Source organism: Oncorhynchus keta, chromosome 33 (assembly GCF_023373465.1).
Source record: "Oncorhynchus keta strain PuntledgeMale-10-30-2019 chromosome 33, Oket_V2, whole genome shotgun sequence".
NCBI lineage: Eukaryota > Metazoa > Chordata > Actinopteri > Salmoniformes > Salmonidae > Oncorhynchus > Oncorhynchus keta.
The window spans coordinates 19,478,579-19,495,507 of NC_068453.1; the positions used below are offsets into that span (position 1 = coordinate 19,478,579).

At 42.9% G+C, this 16,929-nt stretch overlaps 3 protein-coding genes and 1 long non-coding RNA gene across 7 annotated transcripts; 3 read left to right on the plus strand and 1 right to left on the minus strand.

Annotated features, from left to right (window-relative positions):
* Window positions 1-122: 122 nt before the first annotated feature.
* On the plus strand, window positions 123-4,557 carry LOC118366356 (zinc finger protein 37-like). The gene is made up of 7 exons (XM_035748957.2): window positions 123-291; window positions 626-828; window positions 970-1,062; window positions 1,187-1,282; window positions 1,385-1,495; window positions 1,665-1,794; window positions 2,396-4,557. Exons 1-7 carry the CDS (start codon window positions 258-260, stop codon window positions 4,105-4,107), a joined length of 2,379 nt encoding a protein of 792 aa, XP_035604850.2. The 5' UTR covers window positions 123-257; the 3' UTR covers window positions 4,108-4,557.
* Window positions 2,463-10,859, minus strand: LOC127914633 (uncharacterized). 2 transcript variants are annotated; one of them, XR_008089140.1, is made up of 3 exons: window positions 10,714-10,859; window positions 4,447-4,488; window positions 2,463-2,602 (listed from the first exon to the last, which is right to left on the minus strand). It is a non-coding gene; the product is annotated as an uncharacterized LOC127914633 (long non-coding RNA). The 2 variants fall into 2 exon arrangements; XR_008089139.1 differs by lacking the exon at window positions 10,714-10,859 and adding an exon at window positions 4,743-4,888.
* On the plus strand, window positions 4,883-10,530 carry LOC118365987 (zinc finger and SCAN domain-containing protein 2-like). 2 transcript variants are annotated; one of them, XM_035748272.2, is made up of 7 exons: window positions 4,883-5,051; window positions 5,309-5,511; window positions 5,596-5,676; window positions 6,158-6,253; window positions 6,343-6,453; window positions 7,981-8,101; window positions 8,368-10,530. In XM_035748272.2, exons 1-7 carry the CDS (start codon window positions 5,015-5,017, stop codon window positions 10,104-10,106), a joined length of 2,388 nt encoding a protein of 795 aa, XP_035604165.2. In that variant the 5' UTR covers window positions 4,883-5,014; the 3' UTR covers window positions 10,107-10,530. The 2 variants fall into 2 exon arrangements, with proteins under 2 accessions (XP_035604165.2, XP_052348345.1); XM_052492385.1 differs by having other exon boundaries at window positions 6,161-6,253.
* On the plus strand, window positions 10,849-16,908 carry LOC118366357 (zinc finger protein 530-like). Of its 2 annotated transcripts, none has more exons than XM_052492386.1 (7): window positions 10,849-11,021; window positions 11,279-11,481; window positions 11,572-11,652; window positions 12,120-12,215; window positions 12,305-12,415; window positions 12,586-12,706; window positions 12,942-16,908. In XM_052492386.1, exons 1-7 carry the CDS (start codon window positions 10,985-10,987, stop codon window positions 14,633-14,635), a joined length of 2,343 nt encoding a protein of 780 aa, XP_052348346.1. In that variant the 5' UTR covers window positions 10,849-10,984; the 3' UTR covers window positions 14,636-16,908. The 2 variants fall into 2 exon arrangements, with proteins under 2 accessions (XP_052348346.1, XP_052348348.1); XM_052492388.1 differs by having other exon boundaries at window positions 12,123-12,215.
* Window positions 16,909-16,929: the final 21 nt, after the last annotated feature.

Sequence of the window (16,929 nt, forward strand, 5' to 3'; positions counted from 1 at the left end):
CCCCACCAAGATGTACATGCTAAAATCGCCACTGAAATAGAGGTGAATTACTTTTGTACTATTACGTGGTTACTTTTATTTTGAAATTTCCTGAAACAGTGACCCGGAAATACTTTTCTAGTGTTGCTGACGAGACACTAATTACTTTCTGAATGTACGGTTGTTGTTTCCATTTCCACATTTATTTTATTGCATGTTGATATACAGTTGTATGCTGTTAATTATCCATACATACTTTTGATAACAACTTTTCCATCATGGACAAACGAGTCAAAGCGACTGCCAGTACGGGTAGGGGTTGTTTCTAAAAGTAACGTTACAGTCTATGCTATTAACCCTGGCTAACGTAAGCTAGAGTAGCTCAGATTCAACATACAGGCAGCCCCAAGTGAACTGTAAAGTAACTTACTAATACAGCTAACTACATTCATTTCATGTTAATATCATGTTGGCTTTCTATCTAAATGTTGCTGCTAAATATAGTAAAACCAACGATTCTAACGCTCATCTGTGGTTTTGTCTTATCATAATATTTTGTCTAGCCTTGATGTTGTAGACGAATATGATTTTTTGTTATGCAACAACCACAGCCTAAATATTTATTGGTTCCGTCTTCTTTCCATAGGCCCCCCTCTTCCTCTCTCCTCTTTACGACTCATGGTTTCTCCCCTGCGGCTGATGTATTCCTTTGTATGGCATGTGGTGAATCAACGAAATGTGATGCACTATGGGAAGGTCGAGGAATTTGTAACTGTGGTGACTGAAGCTGTTCCAAAGTTGCTGAGTTACAAACAGAGGGCTCAACTCATCCTGGGCCTGAGAGCAAGGGTGAGTGACATGTTGTGTGGTCATGGGAGGAGTAGTTGATTTTGCTTTGATTGACACATGTATATCAATGCCAGTAGAAACTATATGTGTGTAAGGAGGGCAGGGATGTTGCAAGTTTACTCAATATCTCCCATTATTTAGATGATCTTGGAGATGTTCCGCAAGGATTGTCCACCTAACACTCAGGCCATCCAATGTCTCCTGGGAAAGATGAACATCCGTGCATCCGCAGGGGTAAGAATATTTTTCTCTCTCCTGCATACATTCAAAGGGTGTAACAGCTACTAATTTTAATAGCTCAATTCAGATAACCAGATAAGTTATACTTGTACCAAATTATTCACATTATGTGTTACAGCAGCAAGATATGGAAGTGGAGGAGTCGCAGGCTAACTTTGTGTCGCTGGTCCAAACCCTTCTGACAAACCCTTATGAGAGGAAGCACTTCTTCCAGGTTTGACATACTTTCTCTCTGTCCCTTTCGTTTGACTTGCTTTTAGCGGCTCATCATTCAGGTAGGTTATCTCAGATACTGTCACTCTTTCCTTCCCTGTAGAAGGAGTTCCATACACAGTATGGCTCCAAGTATGACACAGCACTGCAGGCCCTTGTGGGAGGCTTGGTCTTCAGACTGGAACAACTGCTATCTGTGCCAGATCTCTCCCAGGTAATGAACTGGTGCATGACAGGTCTATAACTAACAGTTCACTGATCATACCTAATTTTGTCATTATTAGATAACAGTTTATGTCAACACATGCCATATTATTGTCTTGACCTCACATGCTAAGCCACCCCCCTGGTTGCTGATCTTAGCTTCTACCTCTCCTTCTCAGATAGCGTCCATTATCAGTGCTGACCCCTCTGACCTGGAGGAGTGTGGACAGTCTGTGTCTGACCCTGAGCACCTGAAGATCCTCCTCCAGCACCAGAATCTGCTAAATAAAACCCAGTTAAACAGAAATGGTAGGCTTGAAAACAGTCCATAGAAAGCTTTGGAGTCTCTACTTCAATCATTATCTGTTATCCTCTCTGTGTATGTACAGTAGATTTAAAAACAGATAAACAAAGAACATTACAAGTTTTATTTTTGACATCTATAATTAAAAGTACAATGTGGAGAAATTGCTCAGCCATTACCTTGTTGGTAAAATTCTGTAGAGTTCTTCTACTTTCAGTTAGTGACAAAACAAGCCATTTAAATAATGGCTGTACAATATAAACCACTGTAAAATATATTTTCAATGATCATGAATTTTTAGCTGTATGAATTTAGTTTACAAAACCTTAAATAAAAAGATTAAAAAACTAAACTTAAGGATGGAAGGCATAGAAGTAGCGTGCATAACACTGATATAGCACTTTTCAGACTTGTTTATAATGAGAAAGACAGATCTATAACTCATATTTCTATGTACATTTGGTTGACCTTTCAGTTCATTACGAACCATTTAATGATTTTTTAAAAACAGGAATGGAAATAAAAAGCTTAGTATTTTTTTAATTCGCAGAATATCCTTAACTGTGATGTACTTAAATATTTTTTATATATTTGATTTTTTCTCAGTACCGGTCACATCTTCTGTGGGTGACTGTGTGCTGTCCTCGCTGTCCTTCCGCCTCGCCTGTGGAAGGCCATCAATGGAGCCAGATTTTGATGAGCCATCAGAATCATTAGAAGCCGCTTTAAGCGTCATGAACCCTGCCTCCTTCAGTGACTTGGAGGATCTGGGAATGATGTCAGAGGACTCGCCACATGCTGGAGAAGATAGTACTGTAGAGAGAGAAGAGGATGCCAGGGATAGCGGAAGTGGGGTGAAAAATGCAGTGCGTGACAATGCACTGCCAGAGAGCGTGTCTCGTCCTCAAGGTGTTAGCGGACCAGTAGGAGGGGCACCATCAAAAGGGGCACCAACAGTAAGGAGTATGTTGCAAACGAGTAGTTCCTTCACCAAATCCTCTCCTTTACAGATAGTCAAATTAGTCATCCCTGCCACGGTCACCAATGGGAACCAACCGTGTAACCCACCGGTCAAAGTAGCGAGTGTCCACCAGTGGGTCTCCCACATTGCAAGTAACTCGATCTCGCTCCCTTCCTTGCCACCCCTTCCACAAAACAATGATGTAGACAAGGGGATCTGGTCAGGTGACACATGTCTTGGAAGCAGTGTGGTAATTGGGGGTCAGGAAACAGAAGCCAATCTCTTTGAGAAGGCTGTTATCCGAAGGAGATGGGTGCCCAAGCCACAAAGAATAACAGTACCCTCAAAGAGGAAAATCCCTGAGGCAACCATCATTTGCCAGGAGTGTGGGAAGAGTTTTGTCTATCCGTCTCAGCTGGAAAATCACCTCCGCATTCACACAGGAGAGAAACCTTTCAAGTGCACTGAGTGTGGCAGGGCCTTCAGGTCCTTAGGAGGCATGACCACTCATATGAAAAATCACTCTGAAGCGCGGCCATTTAAGTGTGATGAGTGTGACAAGGGCTTTCGGAAAAAGGCTGACCTGAAGAAGCATCAGCTCATCCACACGGGTGCGAAACCACATAAATGCACCATCTGTGGAAAGGGCTTCAGCCAAGCATTCTATTGCAGAATACACATCCAGTCTCATGCAAGTGAAAATAACTTTCCCTGCACTCATTGTCCAAAGAGATTCCCAACCCAATACAAGCTGTCTGTCCACGAGCGCTGGCACACCATGGAGCGCCCGTTCATCTGTGAGCAGTGTGGGATGCGCTTCTTTCATCCCAGTGGGCTGAAGAGGCACATGGGCTATCACATTGGGAACCGCCCGTTCCTGTGTGCCCAGTGTGGAAAGACTTTTGTTTATGAGTTTGACCTGAAGAAACACCAAAGGGACCATGGCCCCAAGCCCAAGATCCCATGCCCTGTCTGTCAGAAGGTGTTTGGCAGCAACGGACTCATTAAGGCCCACATGTTTACACACACCTCTGTAAAACCTTACAGATGTGACATATGTGACAAGACCTTTAAACAGAGCAGCAGCTTGAGCAGTCACAAACGTCTGCACACGGGTGAACGCCCTTACCACTGCGACATTTGTGGGAAGACATACAAGCTAAATCAGCACCTGAAGGAGCACATAATTGTCCACCACACGGCGGAGGGGCACCCCTGTGACCAGTGTGGAAAGGTCTTCAAGTTACAACGTCTTCTGAAGGCGCATGAGCGGTTGCACTCAGGAGAGCGATCTGAACAGACAAGGAAATACAGTCACACCAGCCGTTGTAGGAGAAATTCCTCCAAAATGAGTTGATTTACTGCACAGTGGCTGCCTTCCATAGACATCGACTGGAATGCTAGTTTTATTGTTCTGACACAAGTTTAACTTTGTCTCAATGCCATGCCATTGGCTGTAATCATGTCCTTGTTTTTGTTGCTGTAAACTTTACAATTTTGGCCCATAATCCAGGATTTCCTAGACTGAACATTGACAAATGGTAGAATGCCTGGCTTAATTCATGCAGAAACAAACATATGTCCTGTTAGATACCAACAATGAATGATTGTGTCATTAAAACATATTTGTTTGTGATGCTTTTTTTGGATAGTTTGAAATTCCAATGACATAAGATGTAAATTGATAGCTACTCACTTATTTCTCTTTTTGAGAGTAGTCAATGATTGCCGGGAAAGCCTTTACAAAAAATATGCACAACATTTGGTGTTGGATAAAGGCAAATAAAGTCAAAATTGTGTACCACAACTTTCTTGTTTTGCTATTTTATTATAAGCAAGGGAAACTAAATGTTTGCTAGAATGGTCCCGTGCGATGACTTTTTATAATACATTTAAAGATAGTATTAAGCCACAAAAGTTCATTAATAAAGATTAATACTCATCCAGATATATAACGTTATACAGGAAAAATTATAAAATTCATGTTTTTACCTAAAATGTCATTTCAAGAAAAGAGCAGAAGGATTCACTTGCGGCTCTTATTCCAGCACGATAGGTGGCGGTAATGTTGTTATGCTGCCAATCTTATTGTAAAATAGTCCGGTCAAAACTCTGTTCTGTGTTTGGTTCCGTTTCCCTCTGTTCCGTTGTCACCATTTTCACACAAAAAAAAATCGTCAGTGAGTTGATGATAGCTATGTACCATGCTAGTTACCTTTACTGTTAGATTTCTGCTTATCGTACATATTTGGTAACATTCCGGCATGGACAAACGAGTCAAGAAGAGTACAGCCAGTACTGGTAGGTTACATTATATGACACTTACTAGCAATCTAACCAATTTTACAAATGTGAACCTGGCTGGACCCAAGTCACTGCAGTGCAGAGGGCTAGCGACTATCTTTAATGGGTAGCTAAGTATAAAGCTAATGTCCGTTTCGGCTTGCCTTCTAAATTAAGTTTGCTTGCTAGTTAGCCATGTTGCTGGAGGTATGTGTTGCTAAAGGAAGAGGATGAAGCCACACAAGCTAACATTTTGTCCTATCGTCTTGCTATAGGTCCCCCACTTCCTCTCTCCTCTTTGCGACTATTGGTTTCTCCTCTGCGGCTGATGTATTCCTTTGTATGGCATGTGGTGAATCAACGAAATGTGATGCATTATGGGAAGGTCGAGGAATTTGTAACTGTGGTGACTGAAGCTGTTCCAAAGTTGCTGAGTTACAAACAGAGGGCTCAACTCATCCTGGGCCTGAGAGCAAGGGTGAGTGACATGTTGTGTGGTCATGGGAGGGGTGGTTTTGAAACTATTAGAAAAATCATATACAATTTTGTCCCATTATTTTAGATGATCTTGGAGTTGTTCCGCAAGGACCCACCCAACCTTCAGGACATCCAACGTCTCCTGGAAAAGATGAACATCTTGGGGGTAAGAATATTTCTCCTGTGTGAAAATGTGGAAATTCCGCCCCATACCAGTGAACAACTCACATGTAACACAACATATTCAAGAATGACTTGATACCAGAAAAACCAAGGCTGGAGCAACATCACTTAAAAGAGGGTCAAATATGCGCTGTAATCTGATTTGAAATTAGCCTTTAGCTCTGTAGTGTACAGATCTGAGGGGACTGGATAAGTTGAAGTGACATACAAGTGTTAACAACTTCTAGTGGGGTTGCGGGAGCTTTCTGCCATTTGTCTTGCTTTGCTGTCACTCATTTGATTCCTTGGATCTGCAAAGTGCAAACATGGATGGGGTAAGAGATAAAAGTTGTTTTCAGGTTAGACTTATGACTTTTACAAACCCAGTCACCCATGCACTCAATACCCCTCTTTTTAGTAACATGTAATTCTGATGGCTGAAGTGGCTGTACTTTGTATCAAATTATACCTAATCTGTGTTACAGCAGCAAGATGCAGAAGTGGAGGAGTCGCAGGCTAACTTTGTGGCGCTGGTCCAAACCCTGCTGAAAAACCCTTATGAGAGGAAGCACTTCTTCCAGGTTCAGCAGGCTTTCTCCCTTTCCTCTCACACTGTCCACTTTGTCATGTCATAGACACTGACTTTAACTTTTTCTTTCCTTCCGTGTAGGAGGAGTTCCATACACAGTATGGCTCCAAGTATGACACAGCACTGCAGGCCCTTGTGGGAGGCTTGGTCCTCAGACTGGAACGGCTGCTATCTGTGCCAGATCTCTCCCAGGTAATGAACTGTTACACAACAAGTCTATAACTAACAATTTACCAGTCATATCTAATGTTGACATTGTTAGACAACTATATACACTACCGTTCAAAAATTTGGGGTCACTTAGTAATTTCCTTGTTTTCCATGAAAACATACATGAAATGAGTTGCAAAATTAATAGGAAATATAGTGAAGATGTTTACAAGGTTATAAATAATGATTTTTAATTTAAATAATAATTGTGTCCTTTTAAACTTTGCTTTCGTCAAAGAATCCTCAATTTGCAGCAATTACAGCCCTGCAGACCTTTGGCATTCTAGTTGTCAATTTGTTGAGGTAATCTGAATAGATTTCACCCCATGCTTCCTGTAGCACCTCCCAAAAGTTGGATTGGCTTGATGGGCACTTCTTACGTACCATACGGTCAAGACGCTCTCACAATAGCTCAATAGGGTTGAGATGTGTAACCTTTATTTTACTAGGCAAGAGATCCAGTGACTGTGATGGCCACTCCATTATAGACAGAATACCAGCTGACTGCTTCTTCCCTAAATAGTTTTTGCATAGTTTGGAGCTATGCTTTTGGTCATTGTCCTGGTGTAGGAGGAAATTGGCTCCAATTAAGCGCTGGTCACAGGGTATGGCATGGCGTTGCAAAATGGAGGGATAGCCTTCCATTTTACCCTGTACACATCTCCCACTTTACCACCACCAAAGCAGCCCCAGACCATCACATTGCCTCCTCCATGCTTGACAGATGGCGTCAAGCACTCTTCCAGCATCTTTTCCAGCTGCCATTTGAGGACTTGTGAGGCGCCTGGTTCTCAAACTAGACACTTATGTACTTGTCCTCTTGCTCAGTTGTGCACCGGGGCCTCCCACTCCTCTTTCTATTCTGGTTAGAGACAGTTTGTTCTGTTCGGTGAAGGGAGTAGTACACAGTGTTGTACGAGATCTTCAGTTTCTTGGCAATTTCTCACATGGAATAGCCTTCATTTCTCAGAACAAGAATAGACTGAAGAGTTTCAGAAGAAAAATATTTGTTTATTGCCATTTTGAGCCTGTAATCGAACCCACAAATGCTGATGCTCCAGATACTCAACTGGTCTAAAGAAGGCCAGTTTTATTGCTTCTTTAATCAGACCAACAGTTTTCAGCTGTCCTAACATAATTGCAAAAGGGTTTTCTAATGATCAATTAGCCTTTTAAAATGATATACATGGATTAGCTAACACAACGTGCCATTGGAACACAGGAGTGATGGTTGCTGTTAATGTACCTCTGTACGCCTATGTAGATATTCCTTTAAAAATCATCAGTTTCCAGCTACAATAGTAATTTACAACATTAACCATGTCTACACTGTATTTCGGATCAGTTTGGTGTTATTTTAATGGACAAAAAATCTGCTTTTCTTTCAAAAACAAGGACATTTCTAAGTGACCCTAAACCTTTGAACGTTAGTATACATAGTATTTTTCATCCTGCGCACTCTAAGAAACACCCTGGTTGCTGATCCTAGCTTCTACCTCTCCTTTTCAGATAGCGTCCATTATCAGTGCTGCCCCCTCTGACCTGGAGGAGTGTGGACAGTCTGTGTCTGACCCTGAGCACCTGAAGATCCTCCTCCAGCACCAGAACCTGCTAAATAAGATTCAGTTGGGTAGGGTTACTTTAATTAGTATATCTTCTCCATGTTAATGTTCAGTGGAATTATCAACAGCTGAACAAAGAACAATGTAGTTTCCCCTTTTTGTCAAATTGCCATGGTTCAATCTATTGATAACTTTGAACATGCTGTATTTACAGGAATTTTAATTATTTTGAAATGGTATTAATCTAAACATGCCCAATACTTTCAAATTCAAACAATCAGAATGTGGTGTAATATAAAATATTGATTTTTCTTTATTTGTCCCTTTTTCTCAGTACCTGTCACGTCCTCTGTAGGGGACTGTGTGCTGTCCTCCCTGTCCTTCCGCTTAACCTGTGGAATGCAGTCCATGCAGACAGATTTTTACGAACCAGCGGAATCATTAGAAGCCGCTCTAAGCATCATGAGCCCTGCCTCCTTCAGTGACTTGGAGGATCTGGGAATGGTGCCAGTTGAATCGGACCATGCTGGAGCAGTAACTACTGTGGAGAGAGAAGAGCAGAATGCCAGGGATAACGGAGGTCGCGTGAAAAATTCAGCAGTCGACAGTGAAGAAGACAATGCACTGTCAAAGAACGACATAGTCTCACCTACTCCTCAAAGTGTAAGCAGGCCAGTGGGAGGGGCACCAACAGTAGAGAGCATGCTGCCAACAGAGAGACACAAGGAGCTTGCAACACTGATGAATACTTTCATCGCTGATGCCTCTCCTTCACATATTGTCACCCCTGCCACAGTCACCAATGGGAACCAGCCAGATAACCAGCCGGTCGGGCTAGCGAGTGTCCACCAGTGGGTCTCCCACATTGCAAGTAACTCGATTTTGCTCCCTTCCTTGCCACCCCTTCCTCAAAACAATGATGTAGACAAGGGGATCTGGTCAGGTGACACGTGTCTTGGAAGCAGTGTGGAAATTGGGGGTCAGGAAGCAGAAGCCAATCTCTTTGAGAAGGCTGTTCTCCGAAGGAGACTGCCCAAGCCACAAAGAATAACGGTACCCTCGAAGAGGAAAATCCCTGAGGCAACCATCATTTGCCAGGAGTGTGGGAAGAGTTTTGTCTATCCGTCTCAGCTGGAAAATCACCTCCGCATTCACACAGGAGAGAAACCTTTCAAGTGCACTGAGTGTGGCAGGGCCTTCAGGTCCTTAGGAGGCATGACCACTCATATGAAAAATCACTCTGAAGCGCGGCCATTTAAGTGTGAAAAGTGTGACAAGGGCTTTCGGAAAAAGGCTGACCTGAAGAATCATCAGCTCATCCACACGGGTGCGAAACCACATAAATGCACCATCTGTGGAAAGGGCTTCAGCCAAGCATTCTATTGCAGAATACACATCCAGTCTCATGCAAGTGAAAATAACTTTCCCTGCACTCATTGTCCAAAGAGATTCCCAACCCAATACAAGCTGTCTGTCCACGAGCGCTGGCACACCATGGAGCGCCCGTTCATCTGTGAGCAGTGTGGGATGCGCTTCTTTCATCCCAGTGGGCTGAAGAGGCACATGGGCTATCACATTGGGAACCGCCCGTTCCTGTGTGCCCAGTGTGGAAAGACTTTTGTTTATGAGTTTGACCTGAAGAAACACCAAAGGGACCATGGCCCCAAGCCCAAGATCCCATGCCCTGTCTGTCAGAAGGTGTTTGGCAGCAACGGACTCATTAAGGCCCACATGTTTACACACACCTCTGTAAAACCTTACAGATGTGACATATGTGACAAGACCTTTAAACAGAGCAGCAGCTTGAGCAGTCACAAACGTCTGCACACGGGTGAACGCCCTTACCACTGCGACATTTGTGGGAAGACATACAAGCTAAATCAGCACCTGAAGGAGCACATAATTGTCCACCACACGGCGGAGGGGCACCCCTGTGACCAGTGTGGAAAGGTCTTCAAGTTACCACGTCTTCTGAAGGCGCATGAGCGGTTGCACTCAGGAGAGCGATCTGAACAGACAAGGAAATACAGTCACACCAGCCGTCGCAGGAGAAATTCCTCCAAAATGAGTTGATTTACTGCACAGTGGCTGCCTTCCATAGACATCGACTGGAACGCTAGTTTTATTATCCTGACAAATTGCCATTAGCTGAAATAATATTTCTAATTTTTTGTGGTAGACTTTAGATTTTGGACCAGAATTCAGGATTCCCTTAATAGACTGAACATTGAAAAATAGTATAATGTCTGGCTTAGTTAATGCAGCAACAAACGTATCTCCTGTTAGATAACAATTAATGATTGTGTCATTAAAACATATTTGTTTCTGATGCTTTTCGGATAGGTTGTTGAAATTCCAATGACATAAGATGTAAATTGACAGCTACTCACACATCTCTTTTTGAGAGTAGTCGATGATTGCAGGGAGCCTTTACAAAAAATATGCACAACATTTGGTGTTGGATAAAGGCAAATAAAGTCAACATTGTGTGCCACAACTTCCTTGTTTTGCTATTTTATTCACAGCAAGGGAAACTAAATGTTTGCTAGAATGGTACTGTGTGATGACTTTTTATAATACATTTTAAAGTGTTCATTAAACCACAAAATAAGAATTCATACTCATCCAAATATATATATATATATATATACAGAAAAAATGACGAAATTCGTAATTTTACCTAAAATGTCATTTCAAGAAAAGAGCAGAAGGATTCACTTGCGGCTCTTATTCCAGCACGATAGGTGGCGGTAATGTTGTTATGCTGCCAATCTTATTGTAAAATAGTCCGGTCAAAACTCTGTTCTGTGTTTGGTTCCGTTTCCCTCTGTTCCGTTGTCACCATTTTCACACAAAAAAAATCGTCAGTGAGTTGATGATAGCTATGTACCATGCTAGTTACCTTTACTGTTAGATTTCTGCTTATCGTACATATTTGGTAACATTCCGGCATGGACAAACGAGTCAAGAAGAGTACAGCCAGTACTGGTAGGTTACATTATATGACACTTACTAGCAATCTAACCAATTTTACAAATGTGAACCTGGCTGGACCCAAGTCACTGCAGTGCAGAGGGCTAGCGACTATCTTTAATGGGTAGCTAAGTATAAAGCTAATGTCCGTTTCGGCTTGCCTTCTAAATTAAGTTTGCTAGCTAGTTAGCCATGTTGCTGGAGGTATGTGTTGCTAAAGGAAGAGGATGAAGCCACACAAGCTAACATTTTGTCCTATCGTCTTGCTATAGGTCCCCCACTTCCTCTCTCCTCTTTGCGACTATTGGTTTCTCCTCTGCGGCTGATGTATTCCTTTGTATGGCATGTGGTGAATCAACGAAATGTGATGCATTATGGGAAGGTCGAGGAATTTGTAACTGTGGTGACTGAAGCTGTTCCAAAGTTGCTGAGTTACAAACAGAGGGCTCAACTCATCCTGGGCCTGAGAGCAAGGGTGAGTGACATGTTGTGTGGTCATGGGAGGGGTGGTTTTGACACATTGTGTATTAGAAAAATCATATACAATTTTGTCCCATTATTTTAGATGATCTTGGAGTTGTTCCGCAAGGACCCACCCAACCTTCAGGACATCCAACGTCTCCTGGAAAAGATGAACATCTTGGGGGTAAGAATATTTCTCCTGAGTGGCAGTGTGGAAATTCCGGCGCACAAACTCGCAACACACCTGTAACACAGCATACCTAAATATTGCTGTCAATACCATTCTTGGACGACTACTTAAAAGAAGTTACATTTGCATGTTGGTCTGGTTTGAAAATAGCCTTTAGCTCTGTAGTGTACAGATCTGAGGGGACTGGATAAGTGTAAACGACATACAAGTGTTAAACCTTCCAGTGAGGTTGTGGGAGCTTTCTGCCATCTCTCTTGCTTTGCTGTCACCCATCTGATTCCTTGGATCTGCAAAATGCAAACATGGATGGGGTAAGAGATAAAAGTTGTTTTCTGGTTAGACTTGTGACTTTTACAAACCCAGTCACCCATGCACTCAATACCCCTCTTTTTAGTAACATATCATTCTGATGGCTGAAGTGGCTGTACTTTGTATCAAATTATACCTAATCTGTGTTACAGCAGCAAGATGCAGAAGTGGAGGAGTCGCAGGCTAACTTTGTGGCGCTGGTCCAAACCCTGCTGAAAAACCCTTATGAGAGGAAGCACTTCTTCCAGGTTCAGCAGGCTTTCTCCCTTTCCTCTCACACTGTCCACTTTGTCATGTCATAGACACTGACTTTAACTTTTTCTTTCCTTCCGTGTAGGAGGAGTTCCATACACAGTATGGCTCCAAGTATGACACAGCACTGCAGGCCCTTGTGGGAGGCTTGGTCCTCAGACTGGAACGGCTGCTATCTGTGCCAGATCTCTCCCAGGTAATGAACTGTTACACAACAAGTCTATAACTATCAATTCACCAATTATATCTAATGTTGACATTGTTAGACAACTGTATATGTGCCAACACATGCCATAATATTTTTCATCCTGCGCACTCTAAGAAACCCCCTGGTTGCTGATCTTAGCTTCTACCTCTCCTTCTCAGATAGCCTCCATTATCAGTGCTGCCCCCTCTGACCTGGAGGAGTGTGGACAGTCTGTGTCTGACCCTGAGCACCTGAAGATCCTCCTCCAGCACCAGAACCTGCTAAATAAGATTCAGTTTGGTAGGCTTACTTGAATGATATATTCTCCTTCTTGTTAATGTTAAGTAGAATTATCAACAGATAAACAAAGAACCATGTAGTTTTCCCCAAACTGTCATGGATCACTTTGAGTGAACTGTATTTACAGGATTGTGAAATAGTTTTTCAATGGTATTAATGTAAACATGCTCATTCCTAGCCTTTCAAATTTAACCAATCAGAATGTCATTTTTCTACATTTGTCCCTTTTCCTCAGTACCGGTCACATCTTCTGTGGGTGACTGTGTGCTGTCCTCGCTGTCCTTCCGCCTCACCTGTGGAATGCCATCAATGGAGCCAGATCTTGACAAGCCATCAGAATCATTAGAAGCCGCTCTAAGCCTCATGAACCCTGCCTCCTTCAGTGACTTGGAGGATCTGGGAATGATGTCAGATGACTCTGACCATGCTGGAGAAGATAGTACTGTAGAGAGAGAAGAGGATGCAGTGCGTGCCGGTGAAGAAGAGAATGCACTTCCAGAGAGCGCCGTGGTCTGCTCTTGTCCTCAAGGTGTTAGTGGACTGGTGGGAGGGGCACCATCAAAAGGGGCACCAACAGTAAGGAGCATGCTGCAAACGATGAGACAGCAACAGCTTGTATCACTGATGAATACTTCCATCACTGAAGCCTCTCCTTCACAGATAGTCATCCCTGCTACGGATAACCAGCCGGTCGAGCTGACGAGTGTCGACCAGTGGGTCCCCCATATTGCCAGTTACACTTTATCGCTCCATTCCTTGCCACCCCTTCCACAAAACGATCATTTGGACAAGGAGATGGAGTCTGCCGACACAGGTCTCGGGAGCAGTGTGGTGATCGGGGGTCAGGAAACAGAGGTCGATCTCTTTGAGAGTTCCATTATCCAAAGGAAGAGGCTGCAAAAGCCACTACGAGTAGCGTGCTCTAGAAAGAGAAACCCTGCAACCAACTCCTGCCAAGAGTGTGGGAAGCGTTTTCTGTCTCGGGGACGGCTGGAGGATCACCTCCGCATACACACCGGAGAGAAACCTTTCAAATGCACCGATTGTAGCAGGTTCTTCAGGACGTTGGCACTCCTGACCAACCATATGAAAATTCACTCTGATGTGCGGCCCTTTAGCTGCGACGACTGTGGCAAGTGCTTTCGGAGAAAGGTTGGCCTTCAGAATCACCATCGCGTCCACACGGATGCGAGACCATACAAATGCACCATCTGTGGAAAGGGTTTCACCCAAGTACAGTACTGCAAACGACACATGGATTGTCATACAAGTGAGAATACCTATTTCTGCACTCATTGTCCGAAGAGTTTTCCAACCCAATTCCAGCTGTCTGCCCACCAGCGCTGGCACACCACGGACCGCCCGTACGCCTGTGAGCAGTGTGGGTTGCGCTTCTTTATGCCAAGCTTGTTAAAGAGACACATGGGCTACCACATCGGGAACCGCCAGTTCCTGTGTGCCCAGTGCGGAAGGACCTTTGTCTATGAGTTTGACCTAAAGAGACACCAAAAAGACCATGACCCCAGTCCCAAACTCCCCTGCCCTGTCTGCCAGAAGATGTTTGGCAACAACAGCCTACTCCAGGCCCACGTACGCAGGCACTCTTCAGAGAAACCTTACAGATGTGACATATGCGACAAGACCTTTAAAGACAGCGGGGGCCTCCGCATACACAAGCGGGGGCTGCACTCGAACGAACGCCCTTACAGCTGCGACGAGTGTGGGAAGACCTACAAACTACACACGCACCTGAGGGAGCACAAGTTTAAACACACAGGGGAGGGCCACAGCTGTGGCCAGTGTGGAAAAGCCTTCAGGTACCTGCGTCTCCTGAAGGCGCACGAGCGGTCGCACTCCAAGCCATCTGAGCTCACACGGCGAAACAGTCACACCAGCCGTCGCAGGAGACATTCTTCCAAAAGGAGTTGATTTTCTCACATCTGCACACCCTTTACTGGTGCTACAGTAATATACAACCGTATTCAACTTTGTCAATTCCATCTCATTAGCTGTAGGGTTGTTATGTAGGGCAGCCCAGGGTTCCTCTGTGTTGTCTTAGGAATGCTGCATTATCCCACCATTCCCCCATTCTGTCACATCGCTGTGGTGCAGAGGGGCGACGTGATGGGGGATGGTGAGATATTTGACTTGAATGGAGAAGAGGGTCTCTGCTGTTCAGGACTGCTACTCACGGAGTTTCGCTTTCGCTGGCCCTCTGATCAGACATACTGGGACTATATATGCCCTTATTACATGATACACAGCATATCAAGTACATGTTCTAATGTCATTTCAAATCATGGGATGACATACATGGTCTATTTTGAGCAGTAGCAGTATTGCTGTTCTAACAGCCATGCATACAAAACCGGTTGTGCGTCTGAAGGCTCCCAGAAAACCTGTGGACCTGCAATTCATATTGTGAATCTGTGGAAGTGTGTTCAGTGAGGTGTGTTCGGTAAACCAGTGAAACAACCACTGTCAGGTGCAGTACGCTCTCAAGAGAACGCGGTTTTTACCTGTTAACTTGGATCAGGATTGGGGATCAATTACATTTGAATTCGGGATCTTTCTAAAATAAAATAATTTGAGTTACTACCTGAATTGACTGGAATTGATATGTCATTGAATCCAACCCTGGTTTGGATACAGTCTCATGGCTTCTCGCAGTATAATCATCAGTGTTTTATAGTTACATGTACAGGGTTGCAGGTGTAATTGCGGGGTACAGTGACAATCTTAGGGTCCGAACTCCAACAGTGTAGTTCTTCAATTTGTGCTTCTTGCTCTATCGCAATGTTCTTGTTTAATTCAAAAGCTTATAGGCTACATTAATTTGTGTGTTTCTTTTGGACATGAAACCGTCTCCAACAAGTGTGTGCCACACATTTCCTGTTCTGCAACATTTATTTCCTGTAGCTGCCATTTAAACCTTCAGAGAGAGAGAGATGTTTTTATTCTTCCAGATGCAGCATTACCCTTCTTGTAGGCACATCAGAAATTGTGTGAACATACGTGTTATGGCTATGCTGGAGTTGTCATTTTATATTTATTTTTATGAATCATGAGATTTATCTGGTGGATGTCAGTTTGCCTCATCAGTCTTTTGACATCAACAATATTTTAAGGTAAGCAATACACTAAGTTAATTTTGTTGTAATAGTTATAGCTAACAAGATTGCAACAGAAAATATATATACTTTTTGTTAAATTTTCATTTTTGGATATAAAAAAGATGTATTTATTTTTGCTCCGAAAACTTTGGGGGCCTAATAAAACCACCCGCGGACCAAATTCGCAGGCCGCCAGTTGGGGAACCCTGCATTAAAATGTATTAATAGAACTACTTAATAACTATATGCGAATTTATCTAACACTGTTCATTTTCAGTATGTGTGACTTGTTATAGTAAGTATCATTTACCTTATGCAGACTTTTAAGTAACAGTGCAAACAGATGGATATATTTTTATGATTCAACCTTTTCTATCATGCTATGCTATTTTTAGCCTTGAATTAAGTTGTGAGGGAATGATAACCACGTGGCTGGGTATCATGTTAAAACAACTTGAACCAGGTCATACACTACTGTCCCTCCCAGGAAGGAATGCTCTTCCTGGTGAATGTCACAAGTCTGACAAAGTGACACTAAACATCACAAAAAACTGAATGTACAGTACAGTGCCCTCAAAGTATTCAGACCCCTTGACAATTTCTACATTTTGTTACATTACAGCCTTATTCTGAAATGTATTAAATATTTTTTCCCAGTAATCTACACACAATAACCCATAATGACAAAGGGTAAACAGGTTTTTAGAAATGTTTGCAAATGCATACATAAAAAAATGAAATACCTTATTTACATAACTATTCAGACCCTTTGCTATGACTTTGCTATTTAACTCAGATGCATCCTGTTTCCATTGATCATCCTTGAGATGTTTCTACAACTTGGAGTCCACCTGTTGTAAATGAACTTGATTGGACATGTTTTGGAAAGACCCACACCTGTCTATATAAGGTTCCACAGTTGACAGTGCATGTCAGAGCAAAAAACAAATGTTTGTTAGAAGTTAACTTTTTTGTATTGAATAAATGTTTTTTGGTGACATGAAATGTGCTTATGATGCATTGTAAATTGCATACACTCTTAGGTAAAGAGCTATGTGGTTGCAAGTCACAAATAAATGGCACTATGTTATAAGTTTTAAATTTTTTTAA

Coding starts and splice junctions, on each gene's coding strand:
- LOC118366356 (XM_035748957.2), top strand. CDS start 258: ATGGACAAACGAGTCAAAGCGACTGCCAGTACGG. Junction 829..969: donor TCCTGGGCCTGAGAGCAAGG/GTGAGTGACATG, acceptor CCCATTATTTAG/ATGATCTTGGAGATGTTCCG. Junction 1,283..1,384: donor AGAGGAAGCACTTCTTCCAG/GTTTGACATACT, acceptor CCTTCCCTGTAG/AAGGAGTTCCATACACAGTA.
- LOC118366357 (XM_052492386.1), top strand. CDS start 10,985: ATGGACAAACGAGTCAAGAAGAGTACAGCCAGTACTG. Junction 11,482..11,571: donor TCCTGGGCCTGAGAGCAAGG/GTGAGTGACATG, acceptor CCATTATTTTAG/ATGATCTTGGAGTTGTTCCG. Junction 12,416..12,585: donor CTGTGCCAGATCTCTCCCAG/GTAATGAACTGT, acceptor TCTCCTTCTCAG/ATAGCCTCCATTATCAGTGC.
- LOC118365987 (XM_035748272.2), top strand. CDS start 5,015: ATGGACAAACGAGTCAAGAAGAGTACAGCCAGTACTG. Junction 5,512..5,595: donor TCCTGGGCCTGAGAGCAAGG/GTGAGTGACATG, acceptor CCATTATTTTAG/ATGATCTTGGAGTTGTTCCG. Junction 8,102..8,367: donor GCTAAATAAGATTCAGTTGG/GTAGGGTTACTT, acceptor CCTTTTTCTCAG/TACCTGTCACGTCCTCTGTA.